The following is a 21,184-nucleotide window of genomic DNA, read 5'->3' as shown; positions in this document are numbered from 1 at the left end:
CTGCACAAAGTCTCCTCCAGCACATCCCAAAGATTCTCAATGAGGTTAAGGTCTGGACTCTGTGGTGAACTCTCTCAATCCATGTGTGAAAATGATGATCTCATGCTCCCTGAATCACTCTTTCACAATTCCAGCCCCATGAATCCCGACAGTCATCTTGGAATATGCCCGTGTTCATCAGGGAAGAAAAAATCCATTGATGGAATAACCTGGTCTATATTCAGTATATTCAGGTAGTCAGCTGACCTCATTCTTTCAGCACATACTGTTACTGAACCTAAACCTGCAGACCAACTGCAGCATCAACCCCAGATCATTTACTTACTTAAATCCAGGTGGAGACTTTTTTTCTTTTTTTGGCCAGGCAGTGTATCTGCTTCACAGCTTAATGCTGGTGGACTTTACACTACTCTAGTCCATACCTGGCCATGGCCATTAGCCATGGTGCCCACAACTTCATGCTTCTTTGCTCCAGAGTCCTATTCTGTTGGCAATACGTCTTTCTTTAGAAGGTGTTCCCACAAACATTTAAGCATAGTTCATCTGTATCAAACCCACAACCATGTGATTGTTAATCTAATGTGTACACACTCAGCCATGAATGCTTGGTAAATTAAAAAAAAAAAAAACACTCACCTACTTCACTTCCTGCTGACCATGGGGTTGGAACTGGTGACCTCCTGATTCCAAACTGGCTTCTCTGACCTTCAGGCTTCTGATATATTTGCTGCATCGGTGAGAAATTAACACACAGCTACAGCAGCTAATCTCCTTCAGTGTAGCCATGTTCAGATTATGTTACACAGGAAGTTCTTTATTGTCAGTGTTCTCTGGTCTGCCCTCTAGTGGAAACCTCCAGTAACACACACGGAACACAGGCAAGTATATGAACTGTTTACTTACATGACCCAGTCGATGTCCAAATTGTGAGTTGTGCAAGCCGTTGATATCCATTGTGCATCACTAACCCCCCAGTTTTCCGCATTTTTCTTGATATTTCTCTTTGCCAATCTGGGATAAATTTACCTTAATTTATTTGATTGTAATCTATAAATTAAGTTTTCAAACTACAAAAATAACATTTTTTATCATCTTAACTACCTTACCTCAGTGATATAAACACTAAATCAGTAATTTAGGCTATGTGGGGAAGTATGTGTATTTCCACCCCACACACACACTTCTAATGGGAGCATTTTCTGATATGGTCATTTAAGCCTATCAAATTATCCTTTCACCAATAAATTTACACAATGCTTTGACGAGAGAGCAAAGCTCATCAGCACACAGGCTGGCAAAACAGCAGGTATATTTACAGCCTAAGATATGTGGGCTAGAGACTTATGGGACCTAAGTTCTTTGTTCAGCATGTCACTCACTGCTGATTTTATTCACATTTCAAATACATGGCCAAATTAAAACATCACTTCCAAAAACAAAGATTCCTTTTCTTGCACTTTCAGTTTATTTATGCAAACCGAAACAGATATAAATATGAAATGTTCAGAACATTAAAAGCACTAGAGGGTTTATACATGTGAGTTTATGTAGCTGCCAAATAATGATTCTGACATTACATAAGCTTTGTAATGCATAAACACATTAAAATAACACATATCTGCAAAATGCCATATGTAAGCATGCTACATTTAAAACATTGTTTAAAACTATAAGTTAAGGAATATTTAACTTACTCTGAATAAAAGGAAAATTAAGAATCACAAATATTTGGAATACAATTTAGACAGCAATTCATCACAGCAAATAAGAGAAGCACTCTGCCTTTCCAATTTCCACGCTGAAAATTGAATCTGCGGCAGCTAAACCCAATGCTTTCTCAACCACGTTGCATGAATGAGCAGCAAAATTTACCTCCTTTCTCTCAGTCTTTCCTCCTTCCGCCTTCCATTTCTCAATTTTTCACCTCAGCACCCTGCTCCCGTCTCCTCTGTCTTTCTGCTTCATGGTCAGTGAAAACAGACATCTCATTAATGCAGCTTGTGTAGACAATAGTCCGTCTTGCATATACAAGAGTCCTCTGCAAATGGCTGTGTGTGTGTGTGTGTGTGTTTAGCTCCTCACAGCCAGCATGGAGTTAATCTCCCAGATGAGGTTTCTGAGCTGGTCCATTATCTGCTTCAGCTGCTGGTTCTTCTGTTTGAGTTTCTGTAATAAAAAATAACAAGTCATTTTTTAAAGGGTGTATTTGTTACTGAAGGACTTCCACACTCCAGTGCAGATCATATCTTAATATAACACTCACACACAGACGGACAGATGGAGGAGATACTCCACATGCACAATACAACTGATTTAACAGCATCTTTGTAATGGTAAGTATAAACAGAACACATGGAGGAAAGCATGTGGTCTTCACTGTGCAGTCTGTGTGCTTAAGCATTTTGGTAGATTTGTTGCAGAATTGTAAAATTATAGCCTTATGTTCATCCCAACATTTTTGTCCATTTTTTACTTTTTTGGTGAAGAAAAACACATCAGCAACTAACAGTTAATGCTTAATTTTTTACTGAGATTCTGAGCTTTCTTTACCTTTAAACTATGAGGAACCATGAAGTATAGTACATCCAAAAAACATTTAAAAAATGGTGCATTTTTGACAAATCTGCCAAAATAAGTAAGACTATATAAGCCTTATGTTTATTCGCATTTTTTGGTCATTCTTTTGACTTGCCTAAATTTTGATGGATACAATTTTATTTGCTTTAAAACCATGGGGAAATGTCTCAAAGAAAGAAAGAATGATATATAAAAAAAAATAATTTAAAAAAAATTGCATTTTTTAAACAAATTTTGCCAAAATACGTAAGAGTATATAGCCTTACATTCAAGAGCATTTTTGTCCTTTTTTTTTTTTTTAAATAACTTTTTTCATTTTCTACATAGTGCATGTGTCTTCCATCAAAATTTAGATGGGAGACACATGCACCAGGCAGAAACTGAAAAAAAATACTAAATGCAAATTCAAGAAAATTAAGATTTTTATTAGTGCAGAAAAATATTACCTCATTTTGAAAATTGTGCATTTAAAAAAAAATATGAGAATACGTATGACTATTGCCTTATATCCATAAGCATTTTGATGAAAATAAGCCATAATTCATAAACTTGAATAAGGTGAATAAGGGTCTATCAGTGGGATGCTATTTTAAAAGAGAACTTTTGCTCATCCTTGTTATTCTGTTCCTCTCCTTGTTCAAATAAAGCTGCCAAATGGGACAATGCCTTTGCCTTGATATTCTGCCCCCTACTATTACAATACAGCAAATTAGAAAATATTTATGAATATTAAATATTGAATATGCTGCAAATTTCTAGAACAAAGAAATATTTTTATCAATTCAGGAAAATCATCACTACTGACAGTCAATGCATATTTGTTTCTGAAATAAAGCTTTCTTTACGTTTTAATCATGGGTAAATGTCTCAGAACAGACCATAAATAAAAAAAAAATGTGCTTTACGATTTTTGACTCACCTTATTTTTTATGAGAAAAAAATACATTAAGCAGAAAATGTTTCAATGTGGTAAAATACATTAAATGCTTAGCAAAATTTAAGAAAATAAAGATTATCAGTGCAGAAAAAAAATTATTACTAACAGTCAATGCTTAATTTTTCCTAAAATACAGCTTTCTTTACTTTAAAATCATGGTAAAACAGTGCAATGAAGAGACTAACATCCTTAAAAAGCATTTTTAAAAATGTGCATTTTGACCAATTTTTTATAGCCTTATGTTTATGAGCATTTTTGAATTAGAAACACATGCATTAGGTAGAGAATGTCTCAATGTGGTAAAAAGATATTAAATATTCTGCAAATGTAGAGAACAAAGGACGATTTTTACAGGTTTCACCTAATGCCAGGCATGGATTAGAGGTGTGGAGCAGTGGAACTGTGTTGGAGTGTGTGGAGTGATAATGCTTCATCCAGTATATCTGAGCAAAGGTGGGTTTTTGATTTTCCTGATGCTGTTGTCTCCTGAATGCAATCAAATCCTCACAGCAATGCTCTAAAATCTAGTAGAAGCCTTCCCTGGACATTAGAGACAGTTACTCCAACAAAAGCAGAATAAATCTTTTATAATACGCTTGACTCAGAAGGCACAAGCACTGAGCAGGTGTCGCAACAGTACAGTGTATGTGCACTTACAGGATATTATGCCGACTGCTCACACTGACTCTAAAGTATTTTTATTCACTCTTCAATGGAAATTATATAGCACAGCTCAAGTGTCAAAATGTTACAGAGAAAAATCTCAATTGCTGAAATAGTGCCACTTAACTGCCCAAGTCAGGTGAAGGAGCTGCGTATTACATTTCTGTGCTATTCATTCTGATCGGTTGCAGAGAATGACGGTGTAAGACCTGCGCTTTGGCTCTATACTCATCTTCCTTTGAATAAGGAGTGGAGCTTCAGTAAGTCTCAATTTCAGAATGCAAATCTGACAATGAACTGTAGCATCCTGGACACACTTTAAAAATAAATTATCCACAGCTGTCACAAGTATAGTGCTGTGATGATCAGGAAACACCTTAGACAAATGTGTTTTGTATGTGTTCCTGAAAATGTGAGCTTGTGTATTTAGTTGGCAAACAGACCTGTAACGATAATTAATTTACTGATTTATCGTAACAATGTATACACTGACATGATACTAGCTTCTGTTCCATCCCATCACAACATGCTGATGTGATTCGCCTGTGTGTTCACACTGACAATTCTAACCAAATGCTGCTGGTCACGATCACTGCACTGTCCACTGTGGGGGATAATGCCTTTAATTACATATTCCTGGTACACAATTATTACTATGGCTTGAGTAATGATATATCTAGCTCCAACTCCCATAATGGTCACCTAAATAACCTATATTCACTTTATATACAGCTCTGGAAAAAATTAAGAGACCACTTCAGTTTCTGAATCAGTTTCTCTGATTTTGCTATTTATAGGTAAATGTTTGAGTAAAATGAACATTGTTGTTTTATTCTATAAACTATGGACAACATTTCTCCCTAATTCCAAATAAAAATATTGTCATTTAGAGCATTTATTTGCGGAAAATGAGAAATGGCTGAAATAAAAAAAATGCAGAGTTTCAGACCTTAAGTAATGTGAAAAATCAAATATATCAAAATCAAATCAAATTTATTTGTATAACGCTTTCTGCAACTGATGTCACAAAGCAGCTTTACAGAATTATTAATTATAACCGGACAAAGAATCAGGCAAAACATTAAACATAAAGAATACAGAATACAAAACCCCTAGTGAGCACAAGTTTTGAAGAAAACAAGTTCATATTCATAAAGTGTTTTTTAATCACAGTTTTCATGCATCTTGGTATGTTCTCCTCCACCAGTCTTCCACACTGCTTTTGGATAACTTTATGCCACTTCTAGTGCAAATTTTCAAGCAGTTCAGCTTGGTTTGATGGTTTGTGATCATCCATCTTCCTCTTGATTATATTCCAGAGCTTTTCAATTTGGTAAAATTTAAGAAACTATTCATTTTTAAGTGGAGCAGTATAATTAAGTGCAGTCTATAAGGTACAAATTAGTTCTGGTAGAATATATCATCCAAAAATAGTTATAGTGACAGTCCTAACTCCAAAACCTAAAGCCTGAATCTTTGGTTTTACTCCTGCACTGTACGACTCTCAGAAGAGGGTCTCGGTCAAAAGCCGCGGTGTTATCCGAGGAGACTTCTGACAGCACAACTTCAGCGCTCAGGAACACAGAGCCAGTCATTAGCTTCTTTCAAGTGAGGACAATCTGAAGGTGCAAAAACTTTGATATTCCAGCTGGACTACTTTGTCATGAAAGCTGCTGGTGGACCAAACACCACGTCTCATTTTGCTTCCCCCTTCATCTGCTTCTCTTTACTCCTCAACTTGATAGGAGATCAAAGCAGCTGTCCTCGATAATGTGTGAGCGAAGGAGAGTTTTTGATCAAATGCCGACTTATTAAAATTCTGATTCATTCAAATCTGCCAAGTTTTAGACTGTGATTGACAGCCCACCGGAGTTTAAGCCCCTGAGACTCGGCTCAGTGTGTTGTAGACACCACTCTGGAAGTGAAAAAGAAAGAAGGGGGTTATTTGCTCTTTTTTAGGCAACGAGGATGCACTGGTTCTCCTGGGGGGATTGCCAAATATAAACCACCATGGGCAGCACAAACAGCAGATGGAGAAAGCTTACAACAGATCATTACACAACCAGAAAAACAAACCTTCATCAGTGTTCACTTGCCTACAAACAACGAGGGTATTAATGCAATTTATTCACTATTAATTGAAAGAGGAAGCCATATTCAGGCCTATATTTATTTTAGAATGAGCTTGGTTTACAAAAATGCATGAAAATATATAAATATAGTATAGTAATAAGTATTAGAATAAATCAATGACTGTAGAAAAACACTGCAGACAGCACAACGTCTCTTAAATGTACAGTATGATATTTAACTCCGCCCATCCCCATATGCAACTCGCTAGCTGTTGCATTACCAGACATATTGTACAACGTAATATGGAGCTTTTGCAGGTTCCAAGTTTGAAAACGGCCATAAGTTGTGAGGTGTTGTCTTGTGACAGAGGCTGGACCCTGGTGAGCGTGCTCATGGCAAGGTGACATAAATGATGGCAGGTGAATCAAGGCCGGATAAATGGGACATTCCATTTCTGAAGTTGTGCATGAATTTATCATTCCTCGATTCACAGAGTGACGTGTGTACCAGGAATACACCACAGTGAACAGCACAGTGGGCATAATGATTGTGAGAGGCAGTGTCTGTTTAGAATTGTCCGTAGAAACAGAAAAGCCTACAGAAATTACATCCACATTTAGTGCAGGAGAGCCCAAACACATTGTGGTGTGATACAATATTAGTTCCTGCCACATAGGGGTGTGCCATATCATATTGTACGCAATAATATCGCCAACATGTTTGAATATCGTGAACAATATTATACCCTGAAATATCGTGCCACACATCCTCCACCCCTAATTAACATGTCAGGATACTACTTTCTTTTTTTTTCTTTTTTTTTTTTTTTACTGTTTTTAGCAAAAGAATAATTCACACTGTTCTTATTTCCCATTATATATCTACTAGAGAGAGATTATATCTGTCCAGTCTCATTTATTTTACTTTAATCCTGGATACATGGATATATTTAAAGTGTAGTATTAGTTTTACGACATTCTCGAATACTTTAATATCTTAGTTAGGGGTGTGCCATATATCGTATGCAATAATAAAATTTCATTTTTCATATTTTCATTTTGTTTTTTTTTTTGCTTCATTTTTTTTTTTATTAAGTGTTGTCATTTCACCAAGAGTATCGTTATCGCGAAAATACCATGAAATATTGCGATATTATTTTAGGGCCATATCGCCCACCCCTTCTGCCACATCAACTATGTAGAAAGCTGTAGAAAGATTGTAGTAATTATCCTTTAATAAAAACAATCAATTAATGTGAATTATTCTCATAGTTATTACTGATGTTATATGATTAATAGTAATGGGGGACATTTACAGTTCATTGCATTAATACTAAATACTATTATAGTTTACTCCTAATAAACACTAAACGACACTTTTATTTCTTTAAGAAATGAAATCATATTAAAACATTAATCAAAGGAATCCAAAAAAATATGGATATGATTTCTCATAATACTAAGATCTGCCTTTCTGCTTTCATTTGCTATTAAATGAAATGCATGATCTATTCAGGCACAGCAGCGGTGTCAGGCTCATTCAGGTGGCAGGCAATATTGAACAGTTTTAATGAAGTCACAGTGTGCTGGACCAATATTAATACAGGAAAGGAAACATGAATTAGCCCTCATAAAATCAGCTCTCTATATTATTTCCACTAGACTGGACAGTGTGGGTATGTTTTAACCAAGTCGAGCTTCACCTTGGCCCTGACTGCTGTCAAAACCGTTAAATGAGACACTTTAAAGCATCACGTCTGATTTTCACAGCAGAATTCCTCCTTTGACCATAAAAAAGTCATCATTTCTCATAACATTTTAGATATTCTTTATGTCTAGTCAGATGGCCTCTACAGGGCAGTGGCTCTCGATAAATCACAGCCAGGTTAAACACACTGCATTAGCGCTAAACGCAGCCAAATGAGGAGAGGTGTATCTCTTGACACTTTATTGGAACAGAAATAAAAACCAGGTGTTCCAGCGCCACGGTAGCATTAAACACTCAATGGCAGGCTTCAGTCCGTTCAGTTAGCTAGGGCTCTTATCCTTGCTAAACTCTTTGATCTCTCTCTTCGAGCTGCGTGGGCTTGACTCCAACAGTCATCCAACACAATCGATAAGGGTAGTCCAGGTTTACGGCCTTATTGGACGCTGGCAAACAGCTTGGAAAACAGCTAAACAAGAGCAGGGTGAGATAATGGAGCTCAGCAATCCTCCACAAAGGAATGAATGAACAGACGTTACACTTACAGAGAGCCTATAATACCCACAAGCACTTTATTACAATCAACACTCAACCAAGACACGTCAGCGAGAAGTGGAAGCCAATTGTGTACAGCTTACTCTTAACCAGAAACAACCTAGAAAACGGCATCAAGCGGTAGAGTGGTTCAACGAGGATAGCATTTTCCCTGCACTACTTATTTATATTATTTATTACACTTAAAGTGGCAGAAGGGACAAAATATTATGTTTAATGGTACCAATGTGCTGGAACAACGATCCATGCTAAGCCTAATATATTCATTCTAAAAACTGGGGTGTTGGGTAGCTTTTTGCATGAGTTCTTCTGGCCACGTCATGCGTCTTTACGTACTTACGTCACAGACCACATCACACCCGCCCAGTTAAAAATGATTCTTCTGCATGCTCGGTGCAATTACCCTTTCTCACCAGAGAGGGCCCTAGATCGCAAAACTTACAGACATCAGCTTTAAATGAGTTGATAAAATAAAAATAATAAAAAATCTGTTGAAAATAGGTTGCTTGGTGTAACTGATTTCATTTGTGCAGCTTGTAAACTTAAAACTAGAGGTAGTTCACATTTAAATTAGGCTACTATCAGACTTACATTCATCTGGTGCAACTGGCTACAGATACCCATGTTTCTGTACTTTAAGAAGAAACAGGAGCCTCCAGAAGAAACTATCCACCCAGAGAGGGACATGAACCCAAGACCCAAGTGCTGACAGGCAAAGTTACCATGCCATCCACATCACAGATTTATAAATAACTCTTAATATAAAATCCTACAATTCACATCTTAACAGATCTTTGAGATATGTGGATCAATACTGAAGTGGTACTAAAGTGGAGTTCGCCTGTCACACAAAAATCTTCGTACTGTGTTTTCTTAATCCTTTTATTTTAAAACTGAATGTGTCCTTGACGCTCAAAAAGAAGGGGGGTATTTAAGAATTATTAAATTAGCCACAGGAGAATGTGAATGCTTTGTAATAGAGTTACGCTTACTGGGCAGTTTATTAGACCTGTACACCTTCTCAATCATTTGATTATGTAATCAGCCAATCATGCAGCAGCACTGCAGCGCATATAATTATGAAGATACAAGTCAACAGCTTCAGGTAACCATCAGAATGGGAAATAAATGTGATCTCCTGGGATTTTTTGCATAACAGTCTGTGGAGTTACCTCAGCATGGTGTAATAAAGAAAAAAACAAACAGATAAAATCTTCTTGTTATTGAGTGAGATCAGACTTGTTGGAGCTGACAGAAAGGTTACAGTAACTCATATAACCATGCTGTACAACTCTGGTAAGCAGTGGCTGACTTAGCAATTTGGGGGCTCAAGGCGAATTTAACTTGGGGGCCCATCAATAAAAAAAAATTGATCAATAAAATACTAAAAATATTTAAAATGAATAAAAAATAATTAATATAAAATAAAAACTCATTTAAAACACAATCAAAAGCTATCTAATAGTGCGCAGAATAATATCAGTTTCAGTTAGTTTCAGTTTCAAATAATTGAAACAGCTCCCCAAAACCTCAACCTATCCTTTATATTTGACAATATTTGATTAACTTTACAGGTCCTCACTCATCTTAATTTATTTAACTAAACTGAGTTTTCAAATTATTGAAAATTACTGAATTCAGTTCCGCGCTGCAGAAGAGAGAGAGAGAGCGAGAGAGAGAGCGCGCGGGCAGCGCAGTGCGGCGCGGCGCATTTTGCCTGATTTCTCTTGTTTAAATATCAATAAATATGTGAATTTATTATTTTTTACTACCATTATATTTTACTTCACTTGATAAGATCTTATTTATTATTTTTTTAAATGCAATGCCGCGCGCGCTTTCCTTGTGACTGACGCTAAACTGTTTGATCCAGCTGTTATATTATATTATGTTATATTAATACCATTTTAACGTTTTTCGTTTCTATGTTTTGAAATTCGTTAGATTATATTTTTGTCAACATTTTGGGTTCTTTTCGTTTGTTATTTTTCAAATAAAAATAATAGAATTTACATAATTTAAAGTAAGTCAATTACTTTTACTAGTTACATTTATAGTGAGGTAACTCCGTTAGTAACTAGTAAATATAAATGATTTTTCAAAGTAAGCCCAACACTGGTTGACAATGCGCAAGTTTCCCAACGCAGCTGTAGCAGCTGTAACCTAGATATAAATAATAATAGAATAATAATAATAGAATAATAATAAATAATAAAATAATATGCCAATTAGGCATATTTATAGCAGTAGGGTATTTAAATTTTCATCCCTGACTCTAATTCATTTAAGTTATATACCTGATTTGATATTTTTCCATACAATCCCTGCTAAAGTTTTAGGTGAAGGAGACCCAAAGAAGGTCAGTGCATGTTTCTGGAAAAACAAAAAAGTGGGCGTGGGTCATAAATGACGATATGGGTGTTGACACACTAAAAAAGCTTATCAGTTTTGGAAGAGCATCTGTTTTTAGTTTAGCCTCTTCCTTCTTTTTTCTTTTTTCGCTCACATCCCACTTGTACACTTAATTTCACATTAATTCCGTCTTTCACAAGCAGCGCGTTCGCGGTTCACCGGCATGACCACATGGCATGGATGGAATATTCCATTTTAACGCGAAAGAGAGGGGGTGTGGACGGAATCTGTATTTCTTTGTAATTTATTGTGTTGTCTTTGTTTCCATTTTAAACATACAAGAATCACCATTTATGAAGTCACTATCTGTGAATTACTGTCCAAAGGGCCCCAATTACCAGCTGTAGGCCTATGGGAATTTGCAGCTAAGTATGGGGCCCCTACAGTGGGCTGCAGTGGGAGGGGCCCAAGCCAGTTGCCTAGCAATGCCTCTATGCAAAGACCGCCTTTGCTGGTAAGTAGAAAAGCATCCCAGAATGCACTACATGTCTATTAAACACTAAAACGACTGGGCTTCAACAATAGATAAACAAGCCAACAACAGAAAGCTGAGGCTGCAGTTTCCCTTACAGCCTAGGTAAAATAACTATTACTCTTGCCTATTATTATAAAAACTAATCTGGCATCATTCATCCCTAATATCAGTGTTATTTGAGAATTCACATCCTGCGAACCTCATCCTGAACACACATAATACTCAAGCCAGGGGCTCCTAGATAAAAGGCCTCCCCTTATAATAAATCTAAAGAAGAGCCTTTATAATGCACGCTGTTTCACCTTGGATTCTACTTGGCTAATCCGCCTTGTCACCAGCAACTCAAATCGCTGCTTTTATTCCTGCAGATGGAAGAGGAATTACAAGTCTAAGTGTCTGGGAGTGAGGCGAAGGGATTAGACAGGCTAAGGGAGGGAAGGGCTTCTCTAATACCATGACCGCGCCTCCTCATTCTCTTCCAGGACCCCACACTACCTTCTGATCTAGTGCAGGAAATGGAGGGATGGGGGAAGATACAATAATAAAAGTTTCATATTTACGCTGATCTGCTATAAATTGAAAGCATTAAAGAACTGTTACCTCGAAGGCATATATACAGCTCTGAAAGAAAAATAAGAGACCACTTCAGTATCTGAATCACTTTCTCTGATTTTGCTATTTATAGTAAGTAAAATGTATATATAGGTGAGTAAAATTTATGTTTTTGTTTTATTTTATAAACTACAGACAACATTACTCCCAAATTCCGAATAAAAATACTGTCAGAACATTTATTTGCAGAAAATGATAAATGGCTAAAATAACAAAAAAAAAAACAGAGCTTTCAGACCCCAAATAATGCAAAGAAAATAACACCTCGGCATGTTCTCCTCCACCAGTCTAACACACTGCTTTTGGATAACTTTAAGCCATTCCTGGTGAAAAAATGTAAGCAGTTCAGTTTGGTTTGATGGCTTGTGATCATCCAACTTCCTCTTGATTATATTCCAAAGTTTTTTTAATTTTGTAAAATCAAAGAAACTCATAATTTTTTATGTGGTCTCTCATTTTGTTCCAGAGCTGTATATATAAAAAGAACTCTCTTTCAAATGTCCTTTTTAGATTAAATGTTAAAGGTTTCCTGTTAGATACAGCCTGCAGATCCTAGGGTTCATAGACATTGGGGTAAACTGAGATGCTGGGGCAGTCACTCAGGTGTGTAGATGGTGAAGCAGAAGGATTCCAGCGTTTCAGACTGTTCTCATGTCTATGTTACCTTCTGGCCCTCCCTTTTTAGTTAGGCTGTGTCATTCCACGTAGGTGTCACCTCTCAAAGGAAAGAAAGCTACATTTTGGCTGCTGCTAAGCACTGATTTAAAATCTCCAGGCACAGGAATTAAGCAGAGATCATCTACTACATATCAATCCTTACAAAAAAGAGGTTTATTCAAGTGTTCTTGCTTAATTTTAAACTAAAATTAAGCAAGTATGCTTTCAGTTTACTTTTTGTACTCATCAGTGACATACTAAACATAATTTTAAGTATACTTAAAATTCTCAGCGTATACTGACAAATATACAGAAAAGTCTTAGTATATATTTGGCATATGCTTGTACATATGCTTTTGTTTAAAATATACTTAATTTAAAAAACAAGGTAAATTATAGCTTGGCTTGTAGTTTGAGGTGGAATACTTTAGAGTAAACAGTACATGAGTGAAACTGAACCTGATCATTTAAAATGTAATTACCCAACAAAGAACAGATAAACATTTGGCCGATTGTATTGAAAATGTTCTTTTAAGGTGTGAGAGTTTTGGAATAGGCTTCAGTCATATTATAATCCATTACCATACAAATATCCTGAGTATTTCTAGCTTATTTTATGTGCTCTAATAGTAAGTCCAATTAAAGAACAGTTAAAACACCTACATCTATACCTAGTAGTTATAAATCACAATGCAAAAATGAGGTAAAATATAAGTATTATAAGTCTTCATTTAAAAGACTTAAGTATGCTTTAAGCATAAAACCACTTTATTAGTAGTTTACTGAGAGTATACTTAAAAGTGTAATAGAAGTTTAAAAGTAGTAAACTAACAGTACACTTTTAGTATAGTTCAAAGTATACTTGAATTACAAGATTTAACTTAGATGTAAGATGTAAACTACTTGTGTACTCAAAGTTTACTAAAGGTATAACTGAAGTACTTTTAAAAGTTTACTTCAAATGTACAACTAACAATGTAAACTTAAGAGTACATTACTAGTTTACATCTTTTATTTTTGCCCCTATTAGTAAACTAGTTGTGTACTTCAAGTCTACTACTTGTACACCCAGAGCATACTTAAAAGTATACTTTTATATACTAAAATTGGGTCAATTTAGTCCCAAGATAGTACAGTTAAAGGTGTACTACAAGTACATTGATCCTAATATATTAACTACATAACATATACTTGGGAAATATACTTAAACTTTACTTAAGCTTACTTATTAAGGGATAACAGATCATTGTAACTGGTAGAGAGTGTGTTAGCTGTGCTGTTGCTTGCTCAACTACATCCTCATACTTAGATGTTTCTCAGACACCCAGATGATATTTAGCTCTCATTTTTCTTAGTAAAACTGAACCGTTTTATTTTTTTATTTGCGGTATTTGTGTTTTAGTTTTTAAATGCTAGCTGCTTAGGGCTAGGTATGACTACAGAGAGGTTTGATTATGTTACACAGGGCTGTGGTAAGGAAACAGACTGGTCAGAATGGTCCATATTCTATAGTTCCTGGCTGCCAGCGCAATTTCTATAGAAGGAACACAAAAGGGCAAAAATATCAATTGCAATGGCCAGTACTGTTCTTTATCTGACAGTCAATAGGACCTTCACAAAGGACCCTATAGCTGAAGGCTTGAACAAAGAGATGAACAATAACACTGTCAGACCCTTTATGTGAAACTGCTAGTTTCTTTTAGTGTTTCTTTCAAGAAGACCAAACACACTTAAAAATCCACCAGAAGAGCAAATAGTAGCACTGTGCCAACGAAAAAGAATGTACATTTTGTGGACAAAAGTAGTGTGGTATGTGCTCATTTATCATTTCTTCTGAAATTAAAGCGATTAAAGAATAGTTTTCCTGCTTTAGAAACTGGAGAATCTGTCTCTACTGTCCAGGGAAGGGTTTATACTATTTATACTAGTTTTTGAAGAACTGATGTCAGGATTTGACTGCATTTAGCGACAGGTAGCATTAGTGAGGTCAGTATGTGGGATGATCACACCTTCCCAAACACTCCAATCATTCCTAAAGAGTACTGGTTGGAGCACCATCATTCCAGCTCAATACTGGGCAGCTTTCTACCCCTCTTGCTCATTAAATGGCCAAGAATGGTGGCAATAGGTCCATGTTTATCTGAGGTAGTCTAGAGGTACTATTAAAGAGGGACTATACACAATGTGTGCATGCGTTTGTCCATCTGTGTCAGCAGTGGGTGCAACTTAAAACAGATAAAATAGCATTCATTAGAAGGGTTACCTACGAACTTTAGCAGATATAGTCTAGATCTATTTCAGGTTGCACTGCGCTCTTTTCTGCTTCTTTTTTTTTTGCACATCATTAACCGAGTAGCTTCGCTAGCATAAACTAGAGTCAAAGAAAGTTTTACACCAGAAAGAAGAAACAAACAAGAGTATTGCTAAGCCTGCAGATTCACATCTCTGTAATTCTACAGGGGGAAACCAAGCTAGAGGGTGAGAATGCACTGTGTATCGTGTCAATGTTGCAGAGAGCCCCCATTGATCAATGTTGTGCTCCTGAGCATTTTTCAATCAAGCTCTTTCGCCACTCGCCCTCCATCTGCCTGTGATATTGATTGCACTGTTCTTGGTTACTTTGTTTGCAGTAGTTATTTATCAGGCTGCAGATCCATGACTCTCTCATGTGCTGTGTTCCCAACAAATGAAAAGTCAATACTAGCACACAGTAGAAAAAAGCACTTAGCAAAAATATGGTGATAGGTGATGGTATGATTGGCATCTGTAAAACTAAAACTGCCAACGGGCTCAGGACACCTGGACTTTCATTAAGGACATAAGAATAAATATTAAAGTAAATTATAAATCCATAATCTGTGGTGTATTTAGTGATAATCTGAACCCTAAAACAAAAACAAAATATTGGTATATATTGTGTATGGTAAATTGTAGGTTGTGGAAGACTAGGTTTAAAATGATAATAAAACAAATTCAGATACCCACTCACAGAGTTATTAAACAAATTATAAGTGAATTAAAGAGACTGAAAACGCTGGACATAAGGACCACAAAAAATACCCTTGAACAATTTTAAAACTATAAAATTTATTTTTAATTATTTTAAAATTAGTTGATCTGCATGTGATCTTTTTTTTACATATGATGGTTATAAATGTGTGAAATTAATGTATGTGATGGAATGTTGTAATATGTATTCAACTCTTTTCAATAAAGTTTCTTTAAAAAAATATATATATATATTTTTCTTACATAATTTTTCTTTTGGTATGGCTAATTAACCAGCACTGACTTGGCAACATTAGTGTTTATTTGATACACTATGAATACCATGACATGGGAAAACAGGTGGAATCGTGGAACTTAGTCATTAAAAATAGCACATCATGGTACATCACAATGTATACTGTGGGTAAAATGCTGAACACATTATCTTCGGGTTACGCCAATAGCACTTTTAATTTTTTTTATGAAACAGGGCAACTTGCAGTGTTTTCTGCAATGTTTGCAATGTATTATAGACAAGGCCCAACATAAGACATGCACTGCGTTAAATCAGAAAAGAAAAAAAAACACTTTAAGAAGAGGAAATAATTAAGCTCAATAAATTTGACCTTTCAATTAAATATATATGTAACAAGGTATACTAATGTATGCCTTTTCTTAGGTTTTTTATTAGGGCTGCAAACATGCATTCATTTGCTGCAGGTGTATTTCACTCATTTTCAAATGGTGCGCACCAAAGTGATGACTGCTACATCTGCCATCTTGTGGAGAAATTCCTGAATTAAACTATATTTCATAAACTTTTTTAAAATTCATTCATACATTTGCAAAAACAAGTATGTTTAAAGGATAGCACTCTTTTTGAAATGAACTCCTTTAAATATGTTGGCATATTGCTATTGCTATGTTTGTATGATTGTATATTTTGCACATATTCCCTTAAAGACTTTTTTTTAAATAATTAAGGGAAAAAAATATGTATATGTATTTAATAGAGTCCTACATTTAAATAAAGAAGAAAACACTTCAAATAGATACATAATCCTCAGGCTGAAGAGTTCATCAAATCTTCAAAGCAAGCGTTCAAGACAGAAGACAGAGTGGAGATCGATGGCCCGCATTAAGAAGCGTGACTCTAAAGCCCACCCCACTGTGATCAGACTGAGATGGAGACCAGCGAGGGGAAGCTCGTAGGATCAAGGTGAAGGACGAGCAGGGTAAAGAGGAGACTGTGAGGAATGGTGGGCGGGAAAAACTGATGCAACGGTTAAGAACCAGCAAAGACACACAGAAGAACAAGACTGCTCTCTTTTTAAGTTAAAGTAAATCACCTTCAAAGTTATTCCCAAGCAAGTGTAAGCACAGACCTGCTGTTTAGGCTGCTTTCAAATGTGTGTTTATGTGTAAAATACACTGTTGTGTCTGGCCAGAAATCACTTGGACGTTTATCCAGTCACAGCTTAAGATCTGCACAAGCTAGAAAGTTCATCGGTATGAAAGCAGCTGCCTGGCTACAATAGCAGCGGTTCTCTTTTAAGGAGTGCAGAGTGAGTCCCAATCAGTCGAGCCCTCGCATCTCTCCAGCAGAAAGCGCTTTCATCTTTCTCCTGACTGTCAGGGGCTTACAGCTACCGGGCCCAATGATCACTTCACCGCCGACATGAGAAAGAGGACCGGAGCAGCAGATATCTGTGAGGGCGAGATGAGCAGTAATTCCAGTTTAAACTCATTTTAGCCATCCTGCTTTACACCAATAAAAGGTACAATATAAGCCGGGAACAAATGCGGATATAAAACTGTATTTTGGAAACCAATCAGATTCTGTAAGACTGCACTCAGACATGTGTGTTAATGCAACTACAACTGAAAGAACAAGGAGAAGAAAAAGAAGAAAAAAAGAACAATGAGAAATGGAAAGGGGAAAGAAGAGAAGGAGAGGAAGAGATAAAAAACAAAGAAGAAGATGAGGATGTAGAAGAATGAGAATAAGAATAAGAATAAGAAGAAGACAAAGAAGAAGAAAATGAATAAGAAGACATAGATGAAGAAGAAAACATAGAAGAAGACGTAAAAGAAGATGAAGATGAAAAAGAATAAGGATAAGAAAAAGAAGAAAAAAGGAACAATGAGAAGTGTAAAGTGGAAAGAAGAGAAGGAGAGGAAGAGATAAAAACAAAGAAGAAGATGAGGATGTAGAAGAATAAGAATAAGATGAAAAATAAGAATAAGAATACGAAGATGAAGAAGAAGAAGAAGAAGAAGAAGACGAAAAAGAAGACAGAGAAGAAGAAAATGAAGAAGAAGAAGAAGACGTAGATGAAGAAGAAAGCATAGAAGAAGACGTAAAAGAAGATGAAGATGAAAAAGAATAAGAAAAAGAAAGCAAAGAAGAAGAAGAAGAAGAAAAAAGGAACAATGAGAAGTGTAAAGGGGAAATAAGAGAAGGAGAGGAAGAGATAAAAACAAAGAAGAAGATGAGGATGTAGAAGAATAAGACTAAGATGAAAAATAAGAAAAAGAAGACGAAGATGAAGAAGATGAAAAAGAAGACAAAGAAGAAGCAAATGAATAAGAAGACATAGATGAAGAAGAAAACAAAGAAGAAGACGTAAAAGAAGATGAAGATCTGTGAGGGCGAGACGAGCAGTAGTTCCAGTTTAAACTCATTTTAGCCATCCTGCTTTACACCAATAAAAGGTACAATATAAGCCTGGAACAAATGCGGATATAAAACTGTATTTTGATTCTGTAAGACTGCACTCAGACATGTGCAGAAAAAAGGAACAATGAGAAGTGTAAAGGGGAAAGAAGAGAAGGAGAGGAAGAGATCAAAACAAAGAAGAAGATGAGGATGTAGAAGAATGAGAATAAGAATAAGAAGAGGAATAAGAAGTAGAAGACAAAGAAGAAGAAAATGAATAAGAAGAAGATGTACATGAAGAAGAAAACGAAGAAGATGTAAAAGAAGATAAAGATGAAAAAGAATAAGGATAAGAAAAAGGCAAAGAAGAAGAAGAAGAAAAAAAGGAACAATAAGAAGTGTAAAGGGGAAAGAAGAGAAGGAGAGGAAGAGATAAAAACAAAGAAGAAGACATAAAAGAAGATGAAGGATAGGATAAGAAAAAGAAGGCAAAGAAGAACAGAAAAACAAGGATGAGGAGAAAGTTAAGGAGAAGGAGGAGAAAAAAGTAGATAAATAAAAAGAGGAGATTAAGAAAAAGACGAAAGAGGAGGACAAGGAAGAGAAGATAAAAAGAAGATAAAAAAAGAATATAAAGGAAGGCAAAAAGAAGAGGATGAAAAAGAAGAAGAAATAAAAGGATGAAAAATAAGAAGAGAGAATCTGCTGATCGTACTGAGCAAATTTTCAGACCATGTTTTTTGCGGGTGCACTAATTTTTACTAGTTATTAATATAGATGAATAAAAGATCAGACTGTGTGGCTGAGATGTACTGCTAACCACTGGCTAAAGGAGTTAATATGGTGGCACATGCTGTCTGAGATGTGAGATATGCACTGTAATTTCAGTAGGTCTTAGCCTCAGACACCCTGCCCACAGACGAACACAGACTGTCTGAGGTAAACAAGCGAAAATCTCACGTATTACAGGGGATTGAAACTGACATTGGATTTTTATGGTACCAACAGTGGTCATCTCTGCACACCAGTGAGCCTTTCAGATCCAAATACAAGCTGGTTATTAATTTAAAAATACATATTTTTTAATTGAATTTCTGAGAAAACGTGAACTGATATTTGAATACTAAACATTTGACTATTTCCCCTTAAATACAAATAAAAAAAATCTCCTTTATTATTATTATTAGCTCTCACTAAAGCAGTTGTGAGAGTCCTTGGTCAGCTGTAGAAGGCTGTATTAGAAAGAGTATTTTGTAGTTTATAGGCACTGGGCAGAATGGGTAGGGACCAATTTAATGAGAACTGAAGTCACTGTCTGCGTCCCAAACCACACACTACCACACTAAAGAGCACGTAGAAAAGTGCAGCATCATTAGAAGTGCATTCATTAGAGGAGTTTGTTAAACATGGAAGTGTGTGGTTTGGGATGCAGCCAATTTACGTTTGCCCACTGTAGATGCGTCCACTACTTCATCACTTCTTTAAACTGATTTCCATCAGAAATGCAATAAAATGAGAAATTATGAATTTTGGGCCAAAACAAATAAAATACAGTTTTTTTATGATGATATTTTTTAAGAATTAAATGGCCTAAATGTATTTGTCTTGCTTAACAAACACAAATAATACAACAGTTTAAAATATAAAACTGAACCGTTATATACACAATTTTACTTATTTGATGAATTATTTGGTCTGTTCACTTTTTTTTTTTTTTCAGTTCAATAACTGTCCAACACCTGTCCTGATCAAACAAAATAAATGTCTTTAGATGGATTCCAAACCATACAAATATGTGAATAGAAAAAGGTGGGATCCAATGCCATCCTGCTTTTGTCATGTTTTATTTATGCTTTATTCTTATTTTATTTTTATTGCTATTGTCTTACATGTTCTTCTCTTTGTATTTCCTAATTTGTGAAGCACTTTGAATGAGCGTTGTGTATAAAAGGTGCTACATAAATAAACTTCCCTTGCCTTGCCTTGGGTGAGATCAGTGATGAGACCATGATGAACAATCTGTTGACAAGTGTCACAACTTTTCTATGAAGCTGGATCACCTTTGGTCTTCTTTACAATGCTAATAAGGCTATGTTAATAAGGCTAATTAGGTCCTGCAACCAGTGGCCTAACCTTTTCTGAATGCACACTCCAGTGTGCTATTCCAACAGGACAATGCTTGTCCACATACTGCTGCAATCTCAAGAGTTTTCCCCTGAAGACACAGATACTCTGCCACGGTCAGACACTTTATCAGACCTTTCTCCACTATCTTCAACAAAATCTGCAGGAACTACATGAATATTTAAGCTACATGGGATGGATTATGGCAAGACATCATTAGAAACCTCTACAACTCCATGCCAAGACATCTAGCATGTTCTACTTTTCCTGACCATACAAAAACACTGAATTTTGCTTCGGGTTTTGCTATATAGACTGCTGTATGAGCTGTCTATATGATTGTGTGGAGAAAACATGATAAAACTAACAATGTTGACACTCAACATCAAACGCGTACTTTAATAAAGTAAGTAAAATTCAATGTTTCATAATAAGGGCTCTTCTCTAATAATCCCTCTCAACAGTCGTGTTTTTGTGTAGCACCAGTCCAACAAAACAGACCTCAAGAGGCTTCAGTTCATTTCTGAAGTAAGCAAGAAGATAAACAACTGTTTTTAACTGATCCCAGCCTATGAAGCACACAATGACAAATGCGATCCAGACATGTCCTCCACCTTAAGCAATCCACTGTGAAGCAATTCCAAGGCATCCTCCCCTCGCTCATGCCCTGAACATGCTGTACTTTCTCCACGCACACATTACAAACCATCTGAAGAAGCCTCCACACTCTAATGGGCGACATATGAAC

The 21,184-nt window shown here is 35.9% G+C and overlaps 1 protein-coding gene across 4 annotated transcripts in view; it reads right to left on the bottom strand.

Annotated features, from left to right (window-relative positions):
• Positions 1-1,442: 1,442 nt before the first annotated feature.
• med30 (mediator complex subunit 30) overlaps positions 1,443-21,184 on the bottom strand; it is a 35,867-nt gene continuing 16,125 nt past the window's right edge. For 2 of the 4 annotated variants that reach the window (XM_007245754.3, XM_007245753.4), the window contains exon 5: positions 1,443-2,166. In XM_007245754.3, the coding sequence (XP_007245816.1) occupies positions 2,071-2,166 (96 nt within the window). In that variant the 3' untranslated portion in view covers positions 1,443-2,070. Of the gene's footprint in view, positions 2,167-5,153; positions 6,093-16,001; positions 17,361-21,184 lie in introns of those variants that run through there. The other 2 variants (XM_049475477.1, XM_007245755.4) reach the window with 2 other exon arrangements.

Source organism: Astyanax mexicanus, chromosome 3 (genome assembly GCF_023375975.1).
Source record: "Astyanax mexicanus isolate ESR-SI-001 chromosome 3, AstMex3_surface, whole genome shotgun sequence".
Taxonomy (NCBI): Eukaryota; Metazoa; Chordata; class Actinopteri; order Characiformes; family Acestrorhamphidae; genus Astyanax; species Astyanax mexicanus.
Note: the sequence above shows the minus strand (reverse complement) of the source record. Positions and strands in the feature narration are given on the sequence as shown.